This window comes from Delphinus delphis, chromosome 9 (assembly GCF_949987515.2).
Source record: "Delphinus delphis chromosome 9, mDelDel1.2, whole genome shotgun sequence".
NCBI lineage: Eukaryota > Metazoa > Chordata > Mammalia > Artiodactyla > Delphinidae > Delphinus > Delphinus delphis.
This window is the reverse complement of record NC_082691.1, coordinates 2,131,272-2,151,286: the sequence shown is the minus strand read 5'-3', so window position 1 is coordinate 2,151,286 and position 20,015 is coordinate 2,131,272. Positions and strand designations below refer to the sequence as shown.

Genomic DNA, 20,015 nt, shown 5'->3' with positions numbered 1-20,015 from the left:
GAGCCAGAAAACCAAATACCAAAGACTTACCTATTTGTTAAGTTACACCTGGTAAATGTGACACCTGGAAACAAGTTGTGTCCAGCCTTCTCTAAACCACACGGGTGAACCCAGCCCAGCCCCGGCCAGCTCCAGCGCGGATCCCTCAGCTAGCAAAGCCAAGGACACCCCGCCGTCACCTCCCCAGGCCAGCCCAACCCACCAGAGAACTCCAAAGGTTTCTGCAGAACTGGTTGACCTGCACCAAGTGGTGACACCAACTCAGTCGGGCTCACCCAAACCCCAGAGTGATTCCAAGCTCGGATTCTCCCAAAGCTGAGAGTATTTCAGAGATACTCAGTGAGGCTTCCTGCTGCTTCCCACCGGCCAAGTCCCTCTCCAGCCCAGGGCTGCCCTACTTCCTGGATGCCTCTCAGAGCGACGGTGGAGACCCTGAAGAAACCCATCAGGAGGTCATGAACCAACATCATGGGGCAGAGCCAGCATTTGATCCTTAATGAGACAGGATGGAGGAGAAAAGCACCCCTCCTGGCACACGCGATGGGGCGGAGGGGGGGTAAGGTACCTCCGTGTCACACAGGGTATTCTCAGGCCGCCCACCCAAACATTCAGGAGTGCCCCCAGGCACCTGATGGATGCCACCTGCTGACAGGCTGGCACCCACTGGGCCTTCACCTGCAGGAGTGCTGCGGGCAGATGCACAGGAAAGGGCAGTCCCCCCACCCCCCAGTGTCCCCTCTGGGACATCACACACAGAGGCGAGGCGCATGAGAGCCCAGGGTTATCCACATGGCTCTGCCTGCAGGCCGTTTTCCACGAGCTTTCTGCCCCATTGCTTTCGCTCTAAACCATTAACTGGTGCTGTCTGTAGTGAATTTTCCCTCATGTGAATTACCCTGGTGCCCTTGGCCGCACTGCGTGCTGGCCGGTGACTTGCTGAACTCATCCCTCACATGCGAACGATGCCCATTGCTGCAGGGGTCGACGAGGGTCAGATGAGATACAAAAGCCTGTTATGATTTTTTTTTTAATGTATTTATTTTTGTCTGCGTTGGGTCTTCATTGCTGCCCGTGGGCTTTCTCTAGTTGCCGCGAGCCAGGGCAGCTCTTCGTTGTGGTGCACGGGCTTCTCATTGCGGTGGCTTCTCTTGTTGTGGAGCATGGGCTCTAGGCGCACAGCCTTCAGTAGTTGCGGCACATGCGCTCAGTAGTTGTGACTCACGGACTATAGAGTACAGGCTCAGTAGTTGTGGCGCGCGGGCTTAGTTGCTCCGCGGCATGTGGGATCTTCCTGGACCAGGGCTCGAACCCTTGTCCCTTGCATTGTCAAGCAGATTCTTAACCACTGAGCCACCAGGAAGCTCCTCTGCTGCTTTTTAATGTACAATCTGGCCAATTTTTGAAGATGTTTCCTGGGCTCGAGTTAAGCCCTTTGTAGGGTGCGAAGTACCTCATTCTCTTCCGTCATCATATCTGCTCTAATTCCTGACATTTATTTCCACTTTCTTTCCATGGTGCCTTACTTGTTATTGTACTGCTCTGCATTCTCCTCCTTGAAGCTATTCTCCGTCTTTCCTCTCTTCCACTAACTTCTACTTTGCTTTTCATAGAGCGTGACCTCTGGGCCCATTTCAGGCAGATCTCAGGCTCTGTACTAAATCAGTTAACGGAGGTTAGAATCCCAGCTTTCTCCAGGGATGCTGGCTTTCCTATGTGTATCTGGGGCTCCCTTCATGGGCAAGTTGACCACCAAACTGAATATTAGATTTATGAAAGCTGAGAGAATGATTGAGTACAGTGTCAGATATTGTGTCAGGAACCTTGTTGAAACTTATTTTGATTAATCATCATGACAGCGCTTGGATAGGAAGTATCTCCTTTTTATTTATGTATTTATGTATGTATTTAGTGGCCGCACTACATGGCTTGTGGGATGGCCTGTTGGGGCTGGAATCCGTGCCCCCTGCATTGGAAGCGCAGAGTCTTAACCACTGGACCACCAGAGAAGTCCCGGAATTATCTCCTTTTGATAAAGGAGGAAACCAAGGCTCAGAGCTAAGCTCTGTGAGCTGGGCTGTGTTGAGCCTGTCAGAAAAACATCACGACACTGGAAGGGTGTGTGTGAGTGTGCATGCACGCACATACGTGTGAAAGTACTATTTCATTAAACACTTCTTTTGCTGGTTTTAACTGACAATTTATATTTAGTATGATCTAGCTATATTTTTGATCTTTTGGCAAAAGTGCTTTACTTCAGAACAATTAGATGGAATGTGCAAATCTTCTGTTTTCATAACATTTGTTTTCTATTACCAAGCAGAAAGTTAACTGCACGACTGGCTTTTTCAATAACAGACCCCAGGTGCCCTGCATGGAGCCGAGATCTGATCACAGGTCCCTGCCCCAAACTCTGTCCTCTCCCTAAAACCACGGGTTTCTGCTACTCTAATATCCTCAAAATGGATCGAAGGGTCTTAAGCTACTGATACCTGTTCCTGATGGTTTTTTCTTGGGGGGGGGGGGGGCGGGTTGAGAATGAGGTAGGGATTGAAGTAGAGAAAGGAAGGGGGAGGGGAGAAACCAGGGACAGTCGGCACCTTCCTCTAGAGCAGACTCTTTCCCTTCACCGCACGCGCCACTCACGTCCTCTGAGCTGTGTAGTTACCCAACCACATGCATCCATGCATTCAGTTCAGTATATCGTTTAAAGAATTAATTGAAAACGTTTAGATTTTACGTGAGCAAATGCATGATAAGTTTATTCTGGGAAAGAAGCTAAAACATCTCTGAACTTACTTGCCTCTCTGAAAATCTTCCAGCAGAATATTATTATTTTATGAGTGAATTAAATGTACAAAATATAAAACTACATTTTTATGCTAATTACATATAAATAGCAATGAAATTTATAAACTGAGAGAATTGTCTGAGTAGTAAAACATTTTTGTTAAGACTACTAAATTAAATATTTAAATTAAACATATTTTTACTTAATACAAAATAATAAATGTTCACTATTATGGATTTCAGTTTATGCCAAAAATATTTTCAAACATTTAAAACTAGCAAATGCTACAATGTTTTCATACTAAATGTTTAAAATTTCAAGGCGTAATAAATTAATCTGTTTCTTAATATAAACTATTGCACAATATTCTGGAATTAAATACTTTTTGTAACAGAAAAATTATTCCTACAAAGATTACAGGACCAAATAGTGAAAAAGCTTTTGGGTGAGTTATTTCCGGTTAAGAGTCTAAACCGTAGATTTCAACAGAAGTAGTGCCAGTAGAGGCTCACACGCGGGTGGTGACGTCGGCCGAGGGTGGGAAGGAAGTGGCCTGTTCCGAGACCCTGGGACTTCCCAGGCCAGCGAGGCGCAGTGGCGCAAAGCCCATGCGCCTGGCGTCCCAGAGGGATGCAAGAAACAAAACCCAACACTGGCACCATCTACGCAGCAGCGACGTCAAATCTGTTCTAAGATGGATCATTTCGTGAGAATCTATGTTAACAAACTGTAACAGGAGCCTTATAACTATAGCTGTTACATAGGTCCTAGCTGCACATCACAGCGGGGTTTATCTGCGCTCCGCGGGCGCTGAGGCAGTTGGAGGTGCTACTGGACCTGCAGTGCAAAATAGAGATAAGACTTTAAGGGCAAAGAGACAAAAGATGGCGCGTTTTATAAATTAAAAAATTGAACCTATTAATTTTAACTAAAAGAAAACATGTACCTCTGCACCTATTTATAAGGATTGTTACTGAAGTCTACACAAAAGTCTAGTGCACGGTCCTACCCGCAGCCACAAATCGCACGTCGGAAACATCAGCCTCCAACTTGCAGGCGGCTGATGATCGCTGAGTCAAGCCTGCAAGTGCCGGGGAGGTTCTGCTGACACAGGAGGGCGGAGCTAAACGCGCAGTGGGGCGCGGCCTGGGCAGGGGGGCGGCTCAGCTCCACCGGGCTGTTGCGGCCCCAGGGGATGCTGCCCGGCCCCCACCGTGCACCCCGACACCGCACCCTGCGCACCCGCGTTAACGGTGCCACTCATCTAAAAGGCCAGCTAGCTATCTGGCGTGTCAGAAACACCTCGAGCGGCTGCAAACATTGCAGTGAAAAATGACAATCCTGCAACAGGTGGAGGGAAAACACACTAAAGAAGCCTTGATGAGGTCCGGACACTTGCAGCGGCCGGCTCGGGTCGGAAAAGGCAAGCTCCGGTGGGCGATTGCTGTTCATCACGTTAAAATCCAGGATGGACAGAGGAGGAGGAACGGGAGACAGAGGGCAGCGAGTGGCCGAGGTCAGCCCCAGCGCGCCGCGGCCGGATCTGAAGTTCTGGGGAGGGCGGGGCGGCACCCGGGCAGTGACACCTCGGCGACCCAGAACATGCGCAGAGGCAGGTCTGCTCAGCCAGACGGTGATTCTTCCAGGTTACAGGGGCTTTACCAAGCCTACTTAGTCTTCCACTGATTTTGAGCTGTTAAAAATTTCCTCTGAGATTAAGAGGGTCTTGCTGCTAATTTAAACACGTGGAGTATATAGCACTGCAGTGATTTATTTCCCAGTAGTATCACCTTAATGTCCAACGACAGTTCCTAGACCAGATCAGATATTTTGGTGGTGGTGAGGTAAATTCTATCTACTTAAGACCATGCAGAAAAACAATACTAAAAACCCTCAGAGACCCTGTGCAGGTGGGTCTCTGTGCCTGGGGCATCTGTATTTATTTATTTATATTTTTTAACATCTTTATTGGAGTATAATTGCTTTACAATGGTTTGTTAGTTTCTGCTTTATAACAAAGTAAATCAGCTATATATATACATATCCCCATATCTCTTCCCTCTTGCGTCTCCCTCCCTCCACCCTCCCTATCCCACCCCTCCAGGCGGTCACAAAGCACCCAGCTGATGTCCCTGTGCTATGCGGCTGCTTCCCGCTAGCTAGCTATTTTACGTTTGGTAGTGTGTATAGGGGCACCTGTATTTAAATTAGAGGCCTCTCCTGGCCTTTCACTTCTTTACCATTATTTAAACCCACATTTCTCACGTAGTGTCTAATAAAACGTATGCCTCTGAAGTAAACTGAAATATGCTTTATCTTGTGTGATATGCATAAAAGAATAATTCTGTTGTAATAATGTAAGTGGTCCTTCTTTTGCTGTCCCCAAACTGTGTTTCTAGAAGTCTGACTTTTTTTTTCTTTTCTTTTCTTTTTTTTTTTTGGCCCCCCTGCGCAGCATGCCGATCTTAGTTCCCTGACCAGGGATGGAACTTGTGCCTCCTGCAATGGAAGCGCGGAGTCTTAACCACTGGACCGCCAGGGAAGTCCTAGAACTCTGACTTTTTAAAGACATAGATATCACCAGCTTTTGTAGTTAGAACACGGGTGGTTTGGAGAGGGACCTCACAGGCTTCTGAGATGCATCATCTCCAGATTGAAGAACTATGTCCACCAATTGTTTCTGTGTCTGAGACACTTTTTATACTTGGTTGCAGGTCAGTTTCTCTATAAATACTCACTTGGAGGAGAAGACTCTGTAATAAAGGACAAGTGCATTAGTTGTTCAATTTAATAAAAGAGGCTAATTTTAAAAGAATTACTCTCAATAATTCCTTAAAAATCAGTAAAAGTTTGTATGACTTAAAATGGCATCATGATGACAATGGAGAGAGGGTATCATTAAGACACTGGCCAGGCCAGTGTGGTGCCCACTGGCCTGGAAGACGGGCAGAGCTCATGTTTACAAAACATCACATAAAACACTTGAGATGCTTGAAGAGACACAACACAGCTCCTTCCTCCTTAATCAGAGAAATGGAGCCTCGGAGTGAAAATAAGTTTCCTAAAGGCAAATGGTCAATAAGTTCTAGAGCTACAGAAACTAAATATCATACTCGATAGACCTTAAGATGGACATGGCCCAAAATAAGACTAATTGTCCCTGTGACAGTGACTGTTGAAAATCAAACTAATAAACTTTTTGAACAGCTAATTTCACGGAAATGTCTCAGCTATTCAAAGTTTAATGACAAAGTTTAAGAAATGCTGATAATGGAACAAATTCAAGCTTGAACTGTGAGTTCTTTTCAGGAACTGGGGCTTTATCTGAAGCTGCCTCAGAGAGGACCAAGCATTGCAGGGATCAGAATCTTTTGGACCCAGGAGACTAAAACTGATATCATGTGTGTGGCACAACACATAAAGCATCAGAATTTTTGACAACTAGAAGAAAATGTAAAGCCACAGAAATAATGACTTTTGCTATTCATCTGAATAAAGAGGAAAGAAGCACAATATATATTATCCTCATGTGTAACTGTAACCTCAATAACTCTGCAGGTTTTTTATGCAGTTTTTAGATCACTCATTATGATATAGGTAATGAGACAAGGGGTCTCAGGGGCCGTGCACTTCACCTGGGCCTTCCTTGGCGCCTTCCAGAGCCTCCGGGTCTGGGGGCGGCTCGGCATCCCACGGAGACTGGGACAGAGACGAAGCAGAGGCCTTGGATGTCTGCAGGGTCCTCTTGTCTCGGTCTGCTTGCTGCTGTAACCACTCAGCGTTATATCCATTGCTAATAAGTTTGGAAACGTTTGTGGGTGAACTGTTTTTTTGACCAGGCCTCAAAAAGAAAAAATTAAGTACTTAAGTACAAAGGTGAAGGGTAATCCAGAAGCGTTCTCAGCGAACATACTGATGGTAAATTAGATGCGTTACTGTCCCTGAAGACACAACAGAGATGCTTCTCCCTCTCTCCCTCTATCTCTCTTTCTCAATCTCTCTCCACTTTTAAGCATAAGGAAGTAACCTCCAAGCATCCTTGTACACAGTGAGCGCACACTTAGTTCAGTTTCCAAAACCTTTCTTCAGAACAGCCAAAGAGAAGAAGAATTCCAGCATTTCCCAGGGATGCCTTCTTCTGAAAGAACTGCCCCTTCCCTGGGGAGGGGTGAGTGACTCAGACTCTACCACTTTCAAACAAATTGTTACTTTCTTAATTAGTTCTTCCCTGTTCATGTTAAAGATTATCTGCTGCTTCTTTACACACTTCTGTCTTCTGTCATTTACATCGTTGCAGACCTTATCATAACCTCCATTAGGAGAGGCGGGGAGATCAGATGTAAAACAGGTGACGCATATCACCTGTGCCCTCCGACCCTTGGGTTTCTTACTTGTAAATCACTCTGTTGTCAAGAGTCTTCCTAATGGCTCTGGCGGGCTCTCTCTCTATATATATATAGATAGATAGATAGATAGATAGATAGATAGATAGATAGATAGATAGATAGATAGATATAGATATATAGATATAGATAGGTAGATATAGAAATATAGATGGATATAGATAGAAAGACATAGAGGTATACAGATATAGATAGATAGATAGATAGATAGATAGATGATGGATGATAGATAGATATAATTTTTTTGCCCTCCCAGTCTGAGTGTGGTGCTTTCATGGCATTTGTCACACAATGTAACTGATTGATTGCTCCTCCCCCAGCCTCACTAGAGGAGAAGCAATTGTAAGAAGTAGTCAGACAATTAACGGCATTAATTCTAGCACTACAGTGAGATTCTGGGGACGGGAAGAGAAACAGAAGGCCTCGGGGACCCCCGCTCCAGCTGGGTGAGTAATGAAGTGTCAGGGCGCCTGACAGATGTTCCAGCTGAATGCAGAGCCAAGGACTCACCAGGCGCAGACCCCAGGGTCCAGGCCTTGGGGACAGAGAATGTCAGGACTGAGTAGCACACACATGTGGCCCCAAGTTTATAGGGTGAGCTTGGGTGACACAGGCTGACAGAGGAGAGAGCTCAGCTCAGCGCTCAGGGCGGGGGAGGATGGGTCCACAGGGGCCCAGGGGGCACCCAGAGGGAAGGGAAAATGGAAGAGGAGGCCAGTAGACAGGGCCAGGCCATGGGAAGCTGTGCCATTGAAGTCACATCACCACAACCTGCTGCTGGGAAGCGAATACTGTTAGGCCGGCATCAGCATCGTGTATTGGAGCCATGGTTGTCACTGTTGTCACTTGGACCAAAGACCAAACCCAAACCGAATCCAGACCACGCTGGCGCAGCCTGTGCACTTACATGGGGGGAAAGGATAGTTTGCTTCCTGCAGGGTCTTTGGGGCCAAGCGGGGTCCCGGCTTTGCTCGGATACTTGGACTTGATGGCTGGTAGCCTCACCTGTACAGAGAGACACACGATACCCTGACTTAGAAGGGTTTGCTCCCTGCACTTTCTCAGCCCCTGCATGGCTCTGTCAATGGTTTGGCGGCAGTACAGCGTCCAGCCTTTTATAGGGCATGGGCACCGTGACCCTGGTTAGCATCCGAAGCCTCTGTTTATTGCTGGGAAGTGTCACCAGGAGCAGCCCGTTCACTGAACATGCCAACCCCCCAGAGCCAGGCTCAGGGCTGGGACAGGGTGTCTTGAGGACAGACAGCCGGCCCGCTGCACGCAGCTGACACTGCACAGTGCTCAACTCTGCGAGCCCCGGAATAAACTTCCAGGGTTTCTCTTCCAAGCAGACACTGCGAAGCGGGCTGGGGTCAGGCGAGGAACCTGCCAGCCAGCGAGGCCGCTCCCCTGTCGTGCGGGGGGAGGGCGGCCAACCTTGCTCATCGTCAGGACCCACTGCCGGTTTTAACATGAACGTCACCAGTTCACCCACAGATCCCCACGTCCCAGGAGCCACGCCAGCCCCATGAACCGAGACACCGCCACCAGAAAGCCACTGACCCGAGATGGCCTTCACAGGGTGCCTTTGAAACAGAAATGCCTTGAAAGTGTTTGCCCTGCAGTCGGTGCTCCTTCAAGGTCAAATAGAAATACCCAGGGTTTGCACAGAAGAAAAGCAGCGTCTACTCTTCCCTTCTTGTCCGTACAGAGTATTCCGGGGAATTTTAACTTAAACCCTTAAACAGAACGGGCTTGTTCAGAAACTGGATAATGTCCTTTCTATCTGGGCAGATGAGAAGTGACGGCCAACTTTCCCAGAGATGAGTGTCAGCTGGTTAAAACACACTCAGTAAAAGGCAATCTTACCTCAAGGATCGCATTCATAAGGAGAAGAAGGAAGCTAATTTCCCGTGGCCTCTGGCCTTTTAGCAGATCGAACTTAAGATGCAGATCCCGGGGCCACGGGACACACCCTGCCGACAAGCACATCGCGGGGCGTGCTCCGGGCGGCAAGCAAAACCATGCCATCTAGTGGGGCTCCAGTCACCTTTTTTTTCTCCTTTACCAGTTCCTCTGCCTCTCTTTGCCAAACCGTCTTCATGTCAAAGTCGAAGGGCCCCCTTCTGGACTCGTAGTTGCCACTGGCGTGATCGCGGTTAGACTCTTCATAAACCATGTAATCCGGTATGGACGCAGCGGGGACCCTGCAGAAACGGACGGAAGGGCCCCGGCCCGCGGCTTAGGGCCACCTCCTGACCTCCCCTCTCTGCCTCCCTCCTTCCCCCTCCCCCCGCCCCAGCACCTAGCTCTGACCTTCTCCAGTCCCCGCCCACCCACACCCCCCTCACTTTCTGGGCTCCTGGTTCTGCTAGGATAAAGTCCAGGCCCTTAGAAGAGGGGGAGGGGAAGGGGGAGGGGGAGAGGGGGGAGGGGGAGGGGGAGAGGGAGGGGAGGGGAGGGGAGAGGGAGGGGAGGGGAGGGGAGAGGGAGGGGAGGGGAGGGGGGAGGGGAGGGGGAGAGGGAGGGGGGAGGGGAGGGGGAGAGGGAGGGGAGGGGGCGAGGGAGGGGAGGGGAGGGGGAGGGGGAGGGGGGAGGAGGGGGAGGGGAGGGGAGGGGAGGGGAGGAGAGGGGAGGAGAGGGGAGGGGAGGGGAGGGGAGGGGAGAGGGAAGGGCCCTCCGGGATGCAGCGGCGGGGAGAAGCTGGGCAACCAGCCGACCCCCAGCAAGGACGGGACGGAAGAGGGCGCCCAGCCTCCCGGAGACAGCGGGCTGCAGGGAGGTGGCGGGCGGAGAGGCCGGGCGCGGAGGTCAGAGGCTGGGGACGCAGGCCTGGGCGGGGCCGCAACGCGGGGGTCAGGATACTCACTGCCTCCGGTCGGCCGTCGGCGGCTGGCTGTGGTGGACGTACCAGTCTGGCAAGGAGTAGGCCACGGGGGAGCCCTTACTGGTCCCGGGGGCAAAGTGCTTCAACAGATCTCGAGGCCAAAAAGACACGGCTGTGAGCGGCCTGCGCATTACCAGCAGGCAGGTCGCAGCGACGAGGGGACCGGCTCTCCTCCTGGACTCCACTGGGCCGGGGACAGCACGCCGGGGTGTCCGCGGTGTCCTCACCCGCCAGTGCTCGTGCTGCCTGGTCCCCAGAGGACATCCCTCCTGTACCCCTGCCCCGCCGCAGGCCACCTCCTCCCTGTCTCTGGGGGGGAGGGGGAGGGGTCCTTGCCCCAGGGCGGTATCTGCGGGGACAGAACTCCTCGGGCCCCCCGGGGGGCTGCGCCCTGGCTCCTCTCTCTGGCCAGGACAGTCTGCTCTCCACCCCCCACGCGGCAGTTCTGGGGTGAGCCGCCCCCTCCAGGTTTCCGGTGGGAAGCGGGGCACCGGCCCCTCTAAATCCTGGGGGCAGGGGGAGTGTTAACCGGTGCCCCGCTTGGAGCCAGGCTGAGAGGGTCAGAGACGCGCTCAGGCTCTAGCTCCCGCCGACCCCCCGACTTGCTGCCAGGTCTTCGTCCCCCTCCCCCGGCTTGAGGGCTTTTCCCAGGCAGGGGTCAGTCAAGCGGGGAAGCAGGAGCGACTAGTCTTGCCTGCTAAGCGGGCGCGACGGCCAGCATCGACTGTTCGACTGTTCTTACTATTAGAAAGACATGTATAACTTTTTTCTTTTTTGAACTTTCCATTTTTAAATATTTCAGACTTAGACAAAAGGTCCAAAAAATGGTATGAATTCCCCTAAACCCTTCACCCAGATTCCTCAAATGCTGCGTTTCGTTTCCCATTTGCTTTATTGCTCTTTCTCTCTCTCTCTCTCCCCCCCCCCCACCCATTAGTATTGTCACTGTCATTGCTGTTTGGGGGACCGTTTGGGAGGCTTCCAGAGACAGTTATGACATAATCACAGTGTAGTGATCAAAATCAGGAAATTAGTGTGATGCAATCCTTTTATCCAGTTTACAGATCTTGTTCAGATTCTGCCAGCAGTCCCACTAATGTCCTAACTGGTGGCTGGGGAGTGGGGAGGTGGTGGACCTTCTGTGCTTTACACGCAGTGAATCACATGGTCTGTTCCGGGCTTTTGACCATTAAAGCCAGGTGCTGCCCTCTGCCATGTCGCCCACTCTCCCCGTGACAATCTCCACAGCAGGAACAGGTGTCAGAAAGAGAGAAAGGTCAGCGTTTCTCAGGCTCGTTCACCACAAAGGCCAGCCAGAAGGTGTGCTAGATAGCTGTGACTCCTAACTTGACCAGCAACTTTAATTAGCACAGCTCAACAGGCCTTTCTCAGTTACATCATGGGTAAAAGTGTGGTGTTCATAAACATCACCATGGACACTCATCCCTGGCCTCCATTACCAAGAAGATATTAATACACAGGATGAGGGATGATGAGACAGAGCAACAGGAACAAAGATGCTTCACAGGCGACTGGGGAAGGGGTGGCCCTGAGCTGGGCGACTGCAGTGCAGAGACAGAGACTGCAGCTAGACAGGGAGTCACCACAGGGGTGTCACTCAGAAGGAAAATCCCAGCTCAGTGAACTCACAGCCTAGTAGGTCTTTCCCATAAACGGCAGCACGCCCCTGAAGAGTCTGCACCCTGAACTGTATCCATTGACCTGGACTTCCTACGGCCTTGGGCAAAGCTCATACACTTCACATATTTTTACAGGGAGGACACAATGACCAGACGACCGTGTCACTCCCGCCACAAAGCACAAGCCTGCAGTGCTTACCGGGCTGGCCACCTTGCTTCGCCAGCTTCACGTACTCTGAGTCCGTTTCCTTCACCAAGCACCTTCGTGCCCCGGGCGTGTGCCCACTGGGGGCTGCCCTCAGGTCACTGAGGCCTGGGATCTGGGACGCTGGCGGGGCATCCACGGCTTTCTCAGACTGCTTCACAGGAAGGTGGTAATACCAATCTAGGGAAGAGGAGGCCAAGGGTCAGGTCATTACTTACGGAATCCAGGCTGGTTTGGTCCACTGCTCAGAAGATAACTACACCAGGGAGGGCGTCACACCCTCCCAGGACACCAGAAGAGGACATCAACATGGGGCACCAGCACAGGTGAAACTGCCCTCTTGTAGATGCCTGTCACCCGAGGCATAACCCTGCCAGTCGTGTAGTTAACAGTCCCTAAAGGCCACGAGCAGCAGCCACGGCGCCCAGCAGATGACAAGCACCTTCTAGAAGGCCTGCTGGCCCCTCTGCTGCTGGCTGCCCCTCTGTCCCAAAGCAGTGAGAGCAGAGCCCTTCCCTGGGGTTTTTAGCCTCCCAGTGAGGTATCCAAATCCCCTACATGTGCAGCTCTCTCTCTCTTCTCCTTCAATCCTCCATAAATTGGGACTAGACTGCATTTCCGGGAGTACACATTCCTGAAAGATCCCAAAGCACTTAAAACGTGGGCAAGCCTCTGGACTATGTGACCAAATGTTAGCCAAGATTTGATCAACTTAGAACTTTAAAAACACTGAGATATCTTGATAAAAACTCTTACCAAAGTGGGCACAGAGGGACCATATCTCAACATAATAAAAGCTATTTATGACAAACCCACAGCCAGCATGATACTCAATGGTAAAAAGCTGAAAGCCTTCCCACTAAACTCTGGAACAAGACAAGGATGCCCACTCTCACCACTTCTATTCAACATAGTATTAGAAGTCCTAGCCACAGCAATCAGACAAGAAAAAGAAATAAAAAGTTTTCAAATTGGTAGGGAAGAGGTAAAATTGTCATTATATGCAGATGAAATGATACTATATATAGAAAACCCTAAAGACACCACACAAAAACTACTAGAACTGATAAATGAATTCAGCCAGGTAGCAGGATACAAGATTACAGAAATCTGTTGCATTTCTTTACAGTAACAATGAAATATCAGAAAGGGAAAGTAAAAAAAAAAAAAAAATCCCTTTTAAAATCACATCAAAAAGACAAAAAAAAAAAAAAAACTTAGGAATAAACCTGACCAAGGAGGCAAAAGACTTATATGCTGAGAACTATAAAACATTGATAAAGAAAACTGAAGATGATTCAAAGAAATGGAAAGATATCCCATGCTCTTGGGTTGGAAAAATTAATACAGTAAGTTCCCTACATATGAACCTTTAAGTTGCACACTTTCAAAGATGTGAACATGCATCTGGTTCCAGCAAGGAACCAGAACCTGTGCCATCAACATCAGGCATGAGTGAAATTGCAGCTTGCCCTCCAACTCCTATTGCTCATGATCCTTCAGCTCTACCATCTCCCACCTCCTCTCCATCCTCCAGTCAGTAATTCTTCTTGCCTGTTAACTGGATGCCAGCCCCTGGATGCCAGCTGTTGTACTGTACTTTTCAAGGTACTGTACTGTATGATTAAAAATATTTTCTTTACTTTTTGTTTGTTTTTTATGTATTATTTGTGTTAAAAGTATTATAAACCTATTACAATACAGTACTGTATAGCCGATTGTGTTATTTGGGTACATAGGTGAACTTTGTTGGACTTATGAACAAATTGGACTCTCAGAACGGAACTTGTTTGTATGTAGGGGACTTACTGTATTGTTAAAATGGCCATACTACCCAAAGCAATCTACAGCTTTAACATGATGCCTATCAAATTACCCATGACATTTTTCACAGAACTAGAACAAATAATCCTAAAATTTATATAGGACCACAAAAGACCCAGAATTGCCAAAGCAATCCTGAGGAAAAAGAAAAAGCTGGAGACATAACTGTTCCAGACTTCAGACGAAACTACAAAGCTACAGTAATCAAAACAGTGTGGTATTGGCACAAAACCAGACCTACAGATCAGTGGAACAGAATAAAGAGCCCAGAAATAAACCCACACACCTAGGGTCAATTAATCTGTGACAAAGGAGGCAAGAATATACAATGAGGAAAAGACAGTCTCTTTAGCAAGTGGTGTTGGGAAAGTTGGACAGCCACATGTAAATCAATGAAGTTAGAACACTCTCTCTCTCACACACAAAAATAAACTCAAAATGGCTTAAAGACTTAAATATAAGACATGATGCCATAAAACTCCTAGAAGAGAACATAGGCAAAACATTCTCTGACATAAATCGTAGCAACATTTTCTTACGTCAGTCTCCCAGGGCAATAGAAATAAAAGCGAAAATAAACAAGCAGGACCTAATCAAACTTATAAGCTTTTGAATAGAAAAGGAAATCTAAGCAAAACGAAAAGACAACCTATGGACTGGGAGAAAATATTTGCAAACTATGTGATGGACAAGGGCTTAATGTCCAAAATATACAAACAGCTCATACAACTCAATAACAAAAATCTAAACAATCCAATCAAAACATGGGCAGAAAACCTAAATAAACATTTAGAAGACACACAGGTGGCCAACAGGCAAATGAAAAGATGCTCAACATCACTAATTATTAGATAAATGCAAATCAAAACTACAATGAGTTATCACCTCACAACAGTCAGAATAGCCATCATCAAAAAGTCTACAAATAATAAATGCTGGGGACTGCCCTCGTGGTGCAGTGGTTAAGAATCCACCTGTCAGTGCAGAGGACACGGGTTCGAGCCCTGGTCCAGGAAGATCCCACAACTAAGCCAATGTGCCACAACTATTGAGCCTGTGTTCTAGAGCCCACAAGCCACAACTACTGAGCCCTCGTGCCACAACTACTGAAGCCGCGCTCTGCAACAAGAGAAGCCACTGCAATGAGAAGCCCACACACCACAACGAAGAGTAGCCTCTGCTCACCAAAACTAGAGAAAGCCCACGCACAGCAACAAAGACCCAATGCAGCCAAAAATTAATTAATTAATTAATTTAAAAAATAATAAATGCTGGAGAGGGTGTGGAGAAAAGGGAACCCATCTACACTGTTGGTGGGAATGTATATTGGTGTAGCCACTATGGAGAACACTATGGAGTTTCCTTAAAAGAATTAAAATAGAGCTACCATATGATCCTGCAATCCCACTCTTGGGCATGTATCCGGAAAAGATGAAAACTCTAATTCAAAAAGATACAGGCACCCCTATGTTCATAAGCAGCACTATTTACAATAGCCAGGACATGGAAGCAACCTAAATGTCCATCAACAGATGAATGGATAAAGAAGATGTGGCACATATATACAATGGAATATTACTCAGCCATAAAAAAGAATGAAATAATGCCATCTGCAGCAACATGGATGGACCTAGAGATTATCATACGAAGTGAAGTAAGTCAGAGTCAGACAGAGAAAGACAAATACCACATATATCACTTATATGTGGAATCTAAAAAAAAGATACAAATGAGCTTATTTACAAAACAGAAATAGACTCACAAACATAGAAAACAAACTTATGGTTACCAAAGAGGAAAGGTGGGTGGGAGGGATAAATTAGGCGGTTGAGATTCACATATATACATTACTATATATAAAATAGATAATCTATCATGACCTACTGTATAGCACAGGGAACTCTACTAAATATTTACCTATAATGGAAAAGAATATGAAAAAGAATAGATATATATTTATAAGTGAATCACTTTGCTGTACACCAGAAACTAACACAATATTGTGGATCAACTATACTCCAATTGGAAAAACAAACAAACACTGAACCAGAAGTAAGAGCCTAACTGAACAGGTTTGCTAATTTGACAGGAGCAGAAAGATGCAGGACTGCGTGCCGCCATCAGGGAGGCTTCACTGGCAAACAATGTTATCTGAACCCCACCGCTTTCCTTTTGCTTGAGGCCAAAGCGGGAGGAGTCGCCAGACAGGAAAGGAGAGCAGCACTCAGGAGGGTGGCTGAACGGGGCGGGGCAGGGGGGGCGGGGCTTTGTCCCGGGCATCCTCATGCTGTGGGAAGTGTCTGGGGCCGCAGATTGGCAGGGGTGGGCTGCGCGTGGCTTCCATGGAAACATCAAGTCTGGTCCCACAAGGGTGAAGCGCGGTGAGTGTAGATAAAGCTGTGGGATTTCTAGGGGAGAGGGTCCCGTGAAGAGGAGGGTGGGAGGACAAACGGGGGTGGTGAATGAAGGCAAGCTTGCTCCCTGCCCTCCGTCCCCATCGATCTGAATCCCCCGCCCCACCCAGCGTGGCCACGGGGGGGGGGGGGGGGTGGCGGTGTGTGTGTGAGCTGAACTGGCCTTGTCAGAGCCCTGAGGCCCCCTCAGTGGGCACCCAAGTCACAGCCCTGCAGGCTGCTTTGTGACCACCTGTGAGGGTCCCTGCCAGGAGCGAGAGGTGTGGGCAGAAGCCCAGGGACCTGTAGTGATCAGGCCCACTTATGGCTCCACAGAGAGAAGACCCTGGGACACTCGGGCTCTTGGTGTGCTGGTGACTCTTTGTGTCAGAAACTGATTAACCGCATGTCCAAATATAAGAACAAATATCCCAGCTGATTGAAAACTTTGGACACAAAATCCAGGAGTGTGAGATAAGAAAGATGCCACTATCATAGCACAAGTAACTCTTGCATTTACGAGCTTACTGGAACCAGCTGTCAAAAATGCATGGCGTTCAGGGAATTCCCTGGCAGTCCAGTGGTTAGGACTCTGAACTCTCATTGACGAGGGCCCAGGTTCAATCCCTGGTCGGGGAACTAAAATCCCACAAGCTGTGCGTCGTTGCCAAAAAGAAAAAAAAAAAAAAAAAAAAGCATGGCATTCAGGGTCTAACATAGGACTGGCTCCTGGCAGGTGTGAAGGTAATTTTATGTGTCGCCTTAGCTAGGCCACAGTTCCCAGATGTTTAGTCCGGCACGTTACTGTGAAGGTGCTTTTTAGAGGAGATTAACAGTCAAATCAATAGACTCTGACTAAAGCAGGTAAGTCTCCCTAACGTCGGTGGGCCTGATGCCATCAGTTCAATGATTTAGGAGAAAAGACTGAGGTCTCCTGAAGAGGAAGGAATTCAGCCCTCAGACAGCCTTTGGACTCAGGACTGCAGCATCGGCCCTTCCCTGGGTCTCCGGCCTGCAGATTTTGGACCCGCCTGCTATACAACTGTGTGAGTCAATTCCTTAAAATAAATGAATCTCCCAGTCAATCTCCCTCCCTCTCTCTCTCTCTCTCTCTCTCCACACACACACACACACACACACACACACACACACACACACACACACAATCGCTGGGCTACGGAGAACCCCGACTGGTACAGTAGGAGCACAGGAAGGCGGCGCTGAATAGACCCTTTACACAAGCACACATGGATCCCAGGAACAAGAAGTCACCGTCCTCTGAAGCTAAATAAAAGTTAGCCACCCAGTCTGTACTTGGAACTAAAGCTACTTCACTGCATAACAATGAATGTTCATGGGAAATCTTTCATATATCTAAAGAACAGTAATTAGATGAACAGTATAGGGGAAACACTATAGTTTTGAAAATGAGAAACCACCCCCTGGGAAAGCTTTAAAGAAGTGTGCCCAAGCTCACAGAGAAGAAATTTAAGAGCTAGGAGGATGGGTAGGACCATCTTATCTGATTGTATTCAGCTCAAATATTTTCCTTTAGAGGGAAGGCATTCGGTTCCAGCTTTATTTTTCCTCTCTGTGTTTTGATTACTAATTAATCCACAGAGAACAGAGTGGCTTCTACTTCTCATTACTGGGAGTTTTGGGCGGGCACTGAGCTCTAACCTAGCTTGCTGTTTATCACTGCGTGCCCTGCTCAGAGAGCCAGCACACGAGTCACTGTGAACCAACTGTCACCACACACACACACACACACACACACACACACACACACACACAGGGTTAAAGGAACGAGAACTGTCTTGTCCTCAAACATTATCAGTACTTGTACAGCGCCAGATCACTTAACTACCATGTAGATTTCTTTACGAGCTCCCTTGCCCCCTCGCGTGCTTGCTTCATCCATAAGGAGCCAGGCTCAGAGAGACCGCAAAGTGACTCAGCCCCGCAGCTCTCTGGTGTCTGAGGGCACATCCCACGGGGCTCTGGAGCCCTGCTTTTGGGCCGCCGCGGCCTTGGAGAACAGGGCAGCCTCCTGAAACTCTGAGCCTCGGCTTCCTCACCTATAAACCAGGGCTAAGGGCCCCTTGGCAGGTTGTTCTGAAGTTCAGTGTCAGTGTGACAGTGTTTAGCAGAGCACCTGGTGAGTGTCGCCGTCTTCTGCGCTGCTCACACGGGGAGGCCACACACTAAGGCACTGAGACGTCAGACCCAGGCTGAGAGCCCACCGTGGAGATGGGCACCCAGGCCTCCTGTCCCCTGCCCCATTCCCAGCACAGCCACGGACCCACCCATAGTGGCCACAGCAGAGCTCCAGGCAAGAAGCATGTTGAGACTGTGAAGAAGACCACACTTGGTCCCTCTGCCCGCAGCCCCCCTGCCAGCCCTCACCCTGCCTTTCCCAGCCGAGCTCTGGGGCTCTCTTCTCCTCCCTCCTTCTCCAGCCCTTCTCCAGATGGGGCAGCATAAAAATCAAGGCAAAATCAGACTCCAGCACCCAGGTCTTCCTCCTTCCCTTCTGCCAGTTTCACAGTGACAAGCCCAGTGCCATCGGAGCCTCCACCAGAGGCTTGTTTCCTGTGTCCCACTGCTTAAAGCAGGAGACATAGTTACCCTGGTTGGGGTCTAAATTAGGAGCAAGAGATAGGTGATCAATGAAATACATGGGGATGCAGCTGAAAATGAAAGTGCCCAAGCCAACATACAGGGAGACCCCTGTGAGACTTACACAGGGTTGCTGTTACAGAGAAATTTTCAGAGACGCTATCGCTCCAAAAACTGAGGCGCTCCAACAGCAGTGGGTAGCCTGGCTTTCTTTTGTTGAATATAGGGAAAAAAACAAACAAGCAAACTAACAAACCTAGTTCCCCCCCCCCCCCATGCTACCCTTTAAGCCTTGCTTCCACACTGGGGCATAGGGGCAGTGCGCAGCTTTCTCTGAGGGTACCCCGTGTTGTCCTGTCCCCTCCCGGCAGCCCCCGCTGGTGTGAGCCAGTCCAGCCGAGCCAGTCCAGCCGCAGAGCAAACGCGGGTTTCCTCTCCTCGGGTCACTCACCGCAGGGAGCATAGCGGCTTGCGGCGCCGTGCAGCTCCTTGCTCGTGTTCCTCATGCCGGGAGACACGCTGGACCGGCTGTTCTCTGTTCTCGGGTGAACCAGGAACCGACGCGGGGGTTGAGCTGCAGAGGCCGGGTCCCCGTTCCTGCTCTGTCTGTCCTCCTCCACCTGACAGGTATGCAGGCGTCTCACTATTCGGGACATGCGGTCAAGTCCAGGCAGGGTATACATCAGGGGCACATCCACACGGGTATACAGCAGGGACACGTCCAGGCAGGGTATACAGCAGGGGCACACACACGCCGAGTAGACAGCAGGTCCCGAGGTACCCCGCCCCCGGCCCGGATGACGGGTGGCCCCCTCCCTGCCCGGACCCCACTGGCCGTCTGACCCCGCTCACCTGCCGGCCTAGGGTCTGGGTGATTGCCACCTGCAGCGTCCGAGGCCACTCTGTTCCAGCGGGCGGCTGGGACCAACCCCAAACTCCCAGCGCGGCGCGGAACCACAGCAACCCGCGTCGCCGGGGCAACGGCCTGGGCCAACCGGCGGTCACAGCGGGAGCAGCGGCAACCAATCGGGGCAGTGTGAGGGGCCGCAGCCGGCCAGTCAGCTCCAGGGGCAGAACTCGGGCTCCTACTACCAACTGCCCGGCGCCGGTGCGTCACCTCGGTGCTGGCCTGGGCGTGGCCGCGCTGCTGGCCGGGCGAGGCCTCAGGGCGTGGCGGGGACGTGACTGCGCTGCTGACAGAGGCGTTGCCTCGGTGCTGGCCTGGGCTAGGCCGCGCTGCTGGCTGGGCGAGGCATGGG

General features: G+C 49.7%; 1 protein-coding gene across 5 annotated transcripts; it reads right to left on the bottom strand.

Annotated features, from left to right (window-relative positions):
* Window positions 1-2,743: 2,743 nt before the first annotated feature.
* On the bottom strand, window positions 2,744-19,857 carry C9H7orf57 (chromosome 9 C7orf57 homolog). Of its 5 annotated transcripts, none has more exons than XM_060019761.1 (9): window positions 19,609-19,857; window positions 19,208-19,399; window positions 11,915-12,100; window positions 10,058-10,166; window positions 9,239-9,395; window positions 8,099-8,196; window positions 6,424-6,629; window positions 5,527-5,541; window positions 2,744-3,625 (listed from the first exon to the last, which is right to left on the bottom strand). In XM_060019761.1, the coding sequence occupies exons 2-9, from the start codon at window positions 19,260-19,262 to the stop codon at window positions 3,579-3,581; spliced, it is 873 nt and encodes a 290-aa protein (XP_059875744.1). In that variant the 5' UTR covers window positions 19,263-19,399; window positions 19,609-19,857; the 3' UTR covers window positions 2,744-3,578. The 5 variants fall into 5 exon arrangements, with proteins under 5 accessions (XP_059875744.1, XP_059875746.1, XP_059875745.1 ...); XM_060019763.1 differs by having other exon boundaries at window positions 6,424-6,581; XM_060019762.1 differs by having other exon boundaries at window positions 19,208-19,376; window positions 19,609-19,677.
* Window positions 19,858-20,015: the final 158 nt, after the last annotated feature.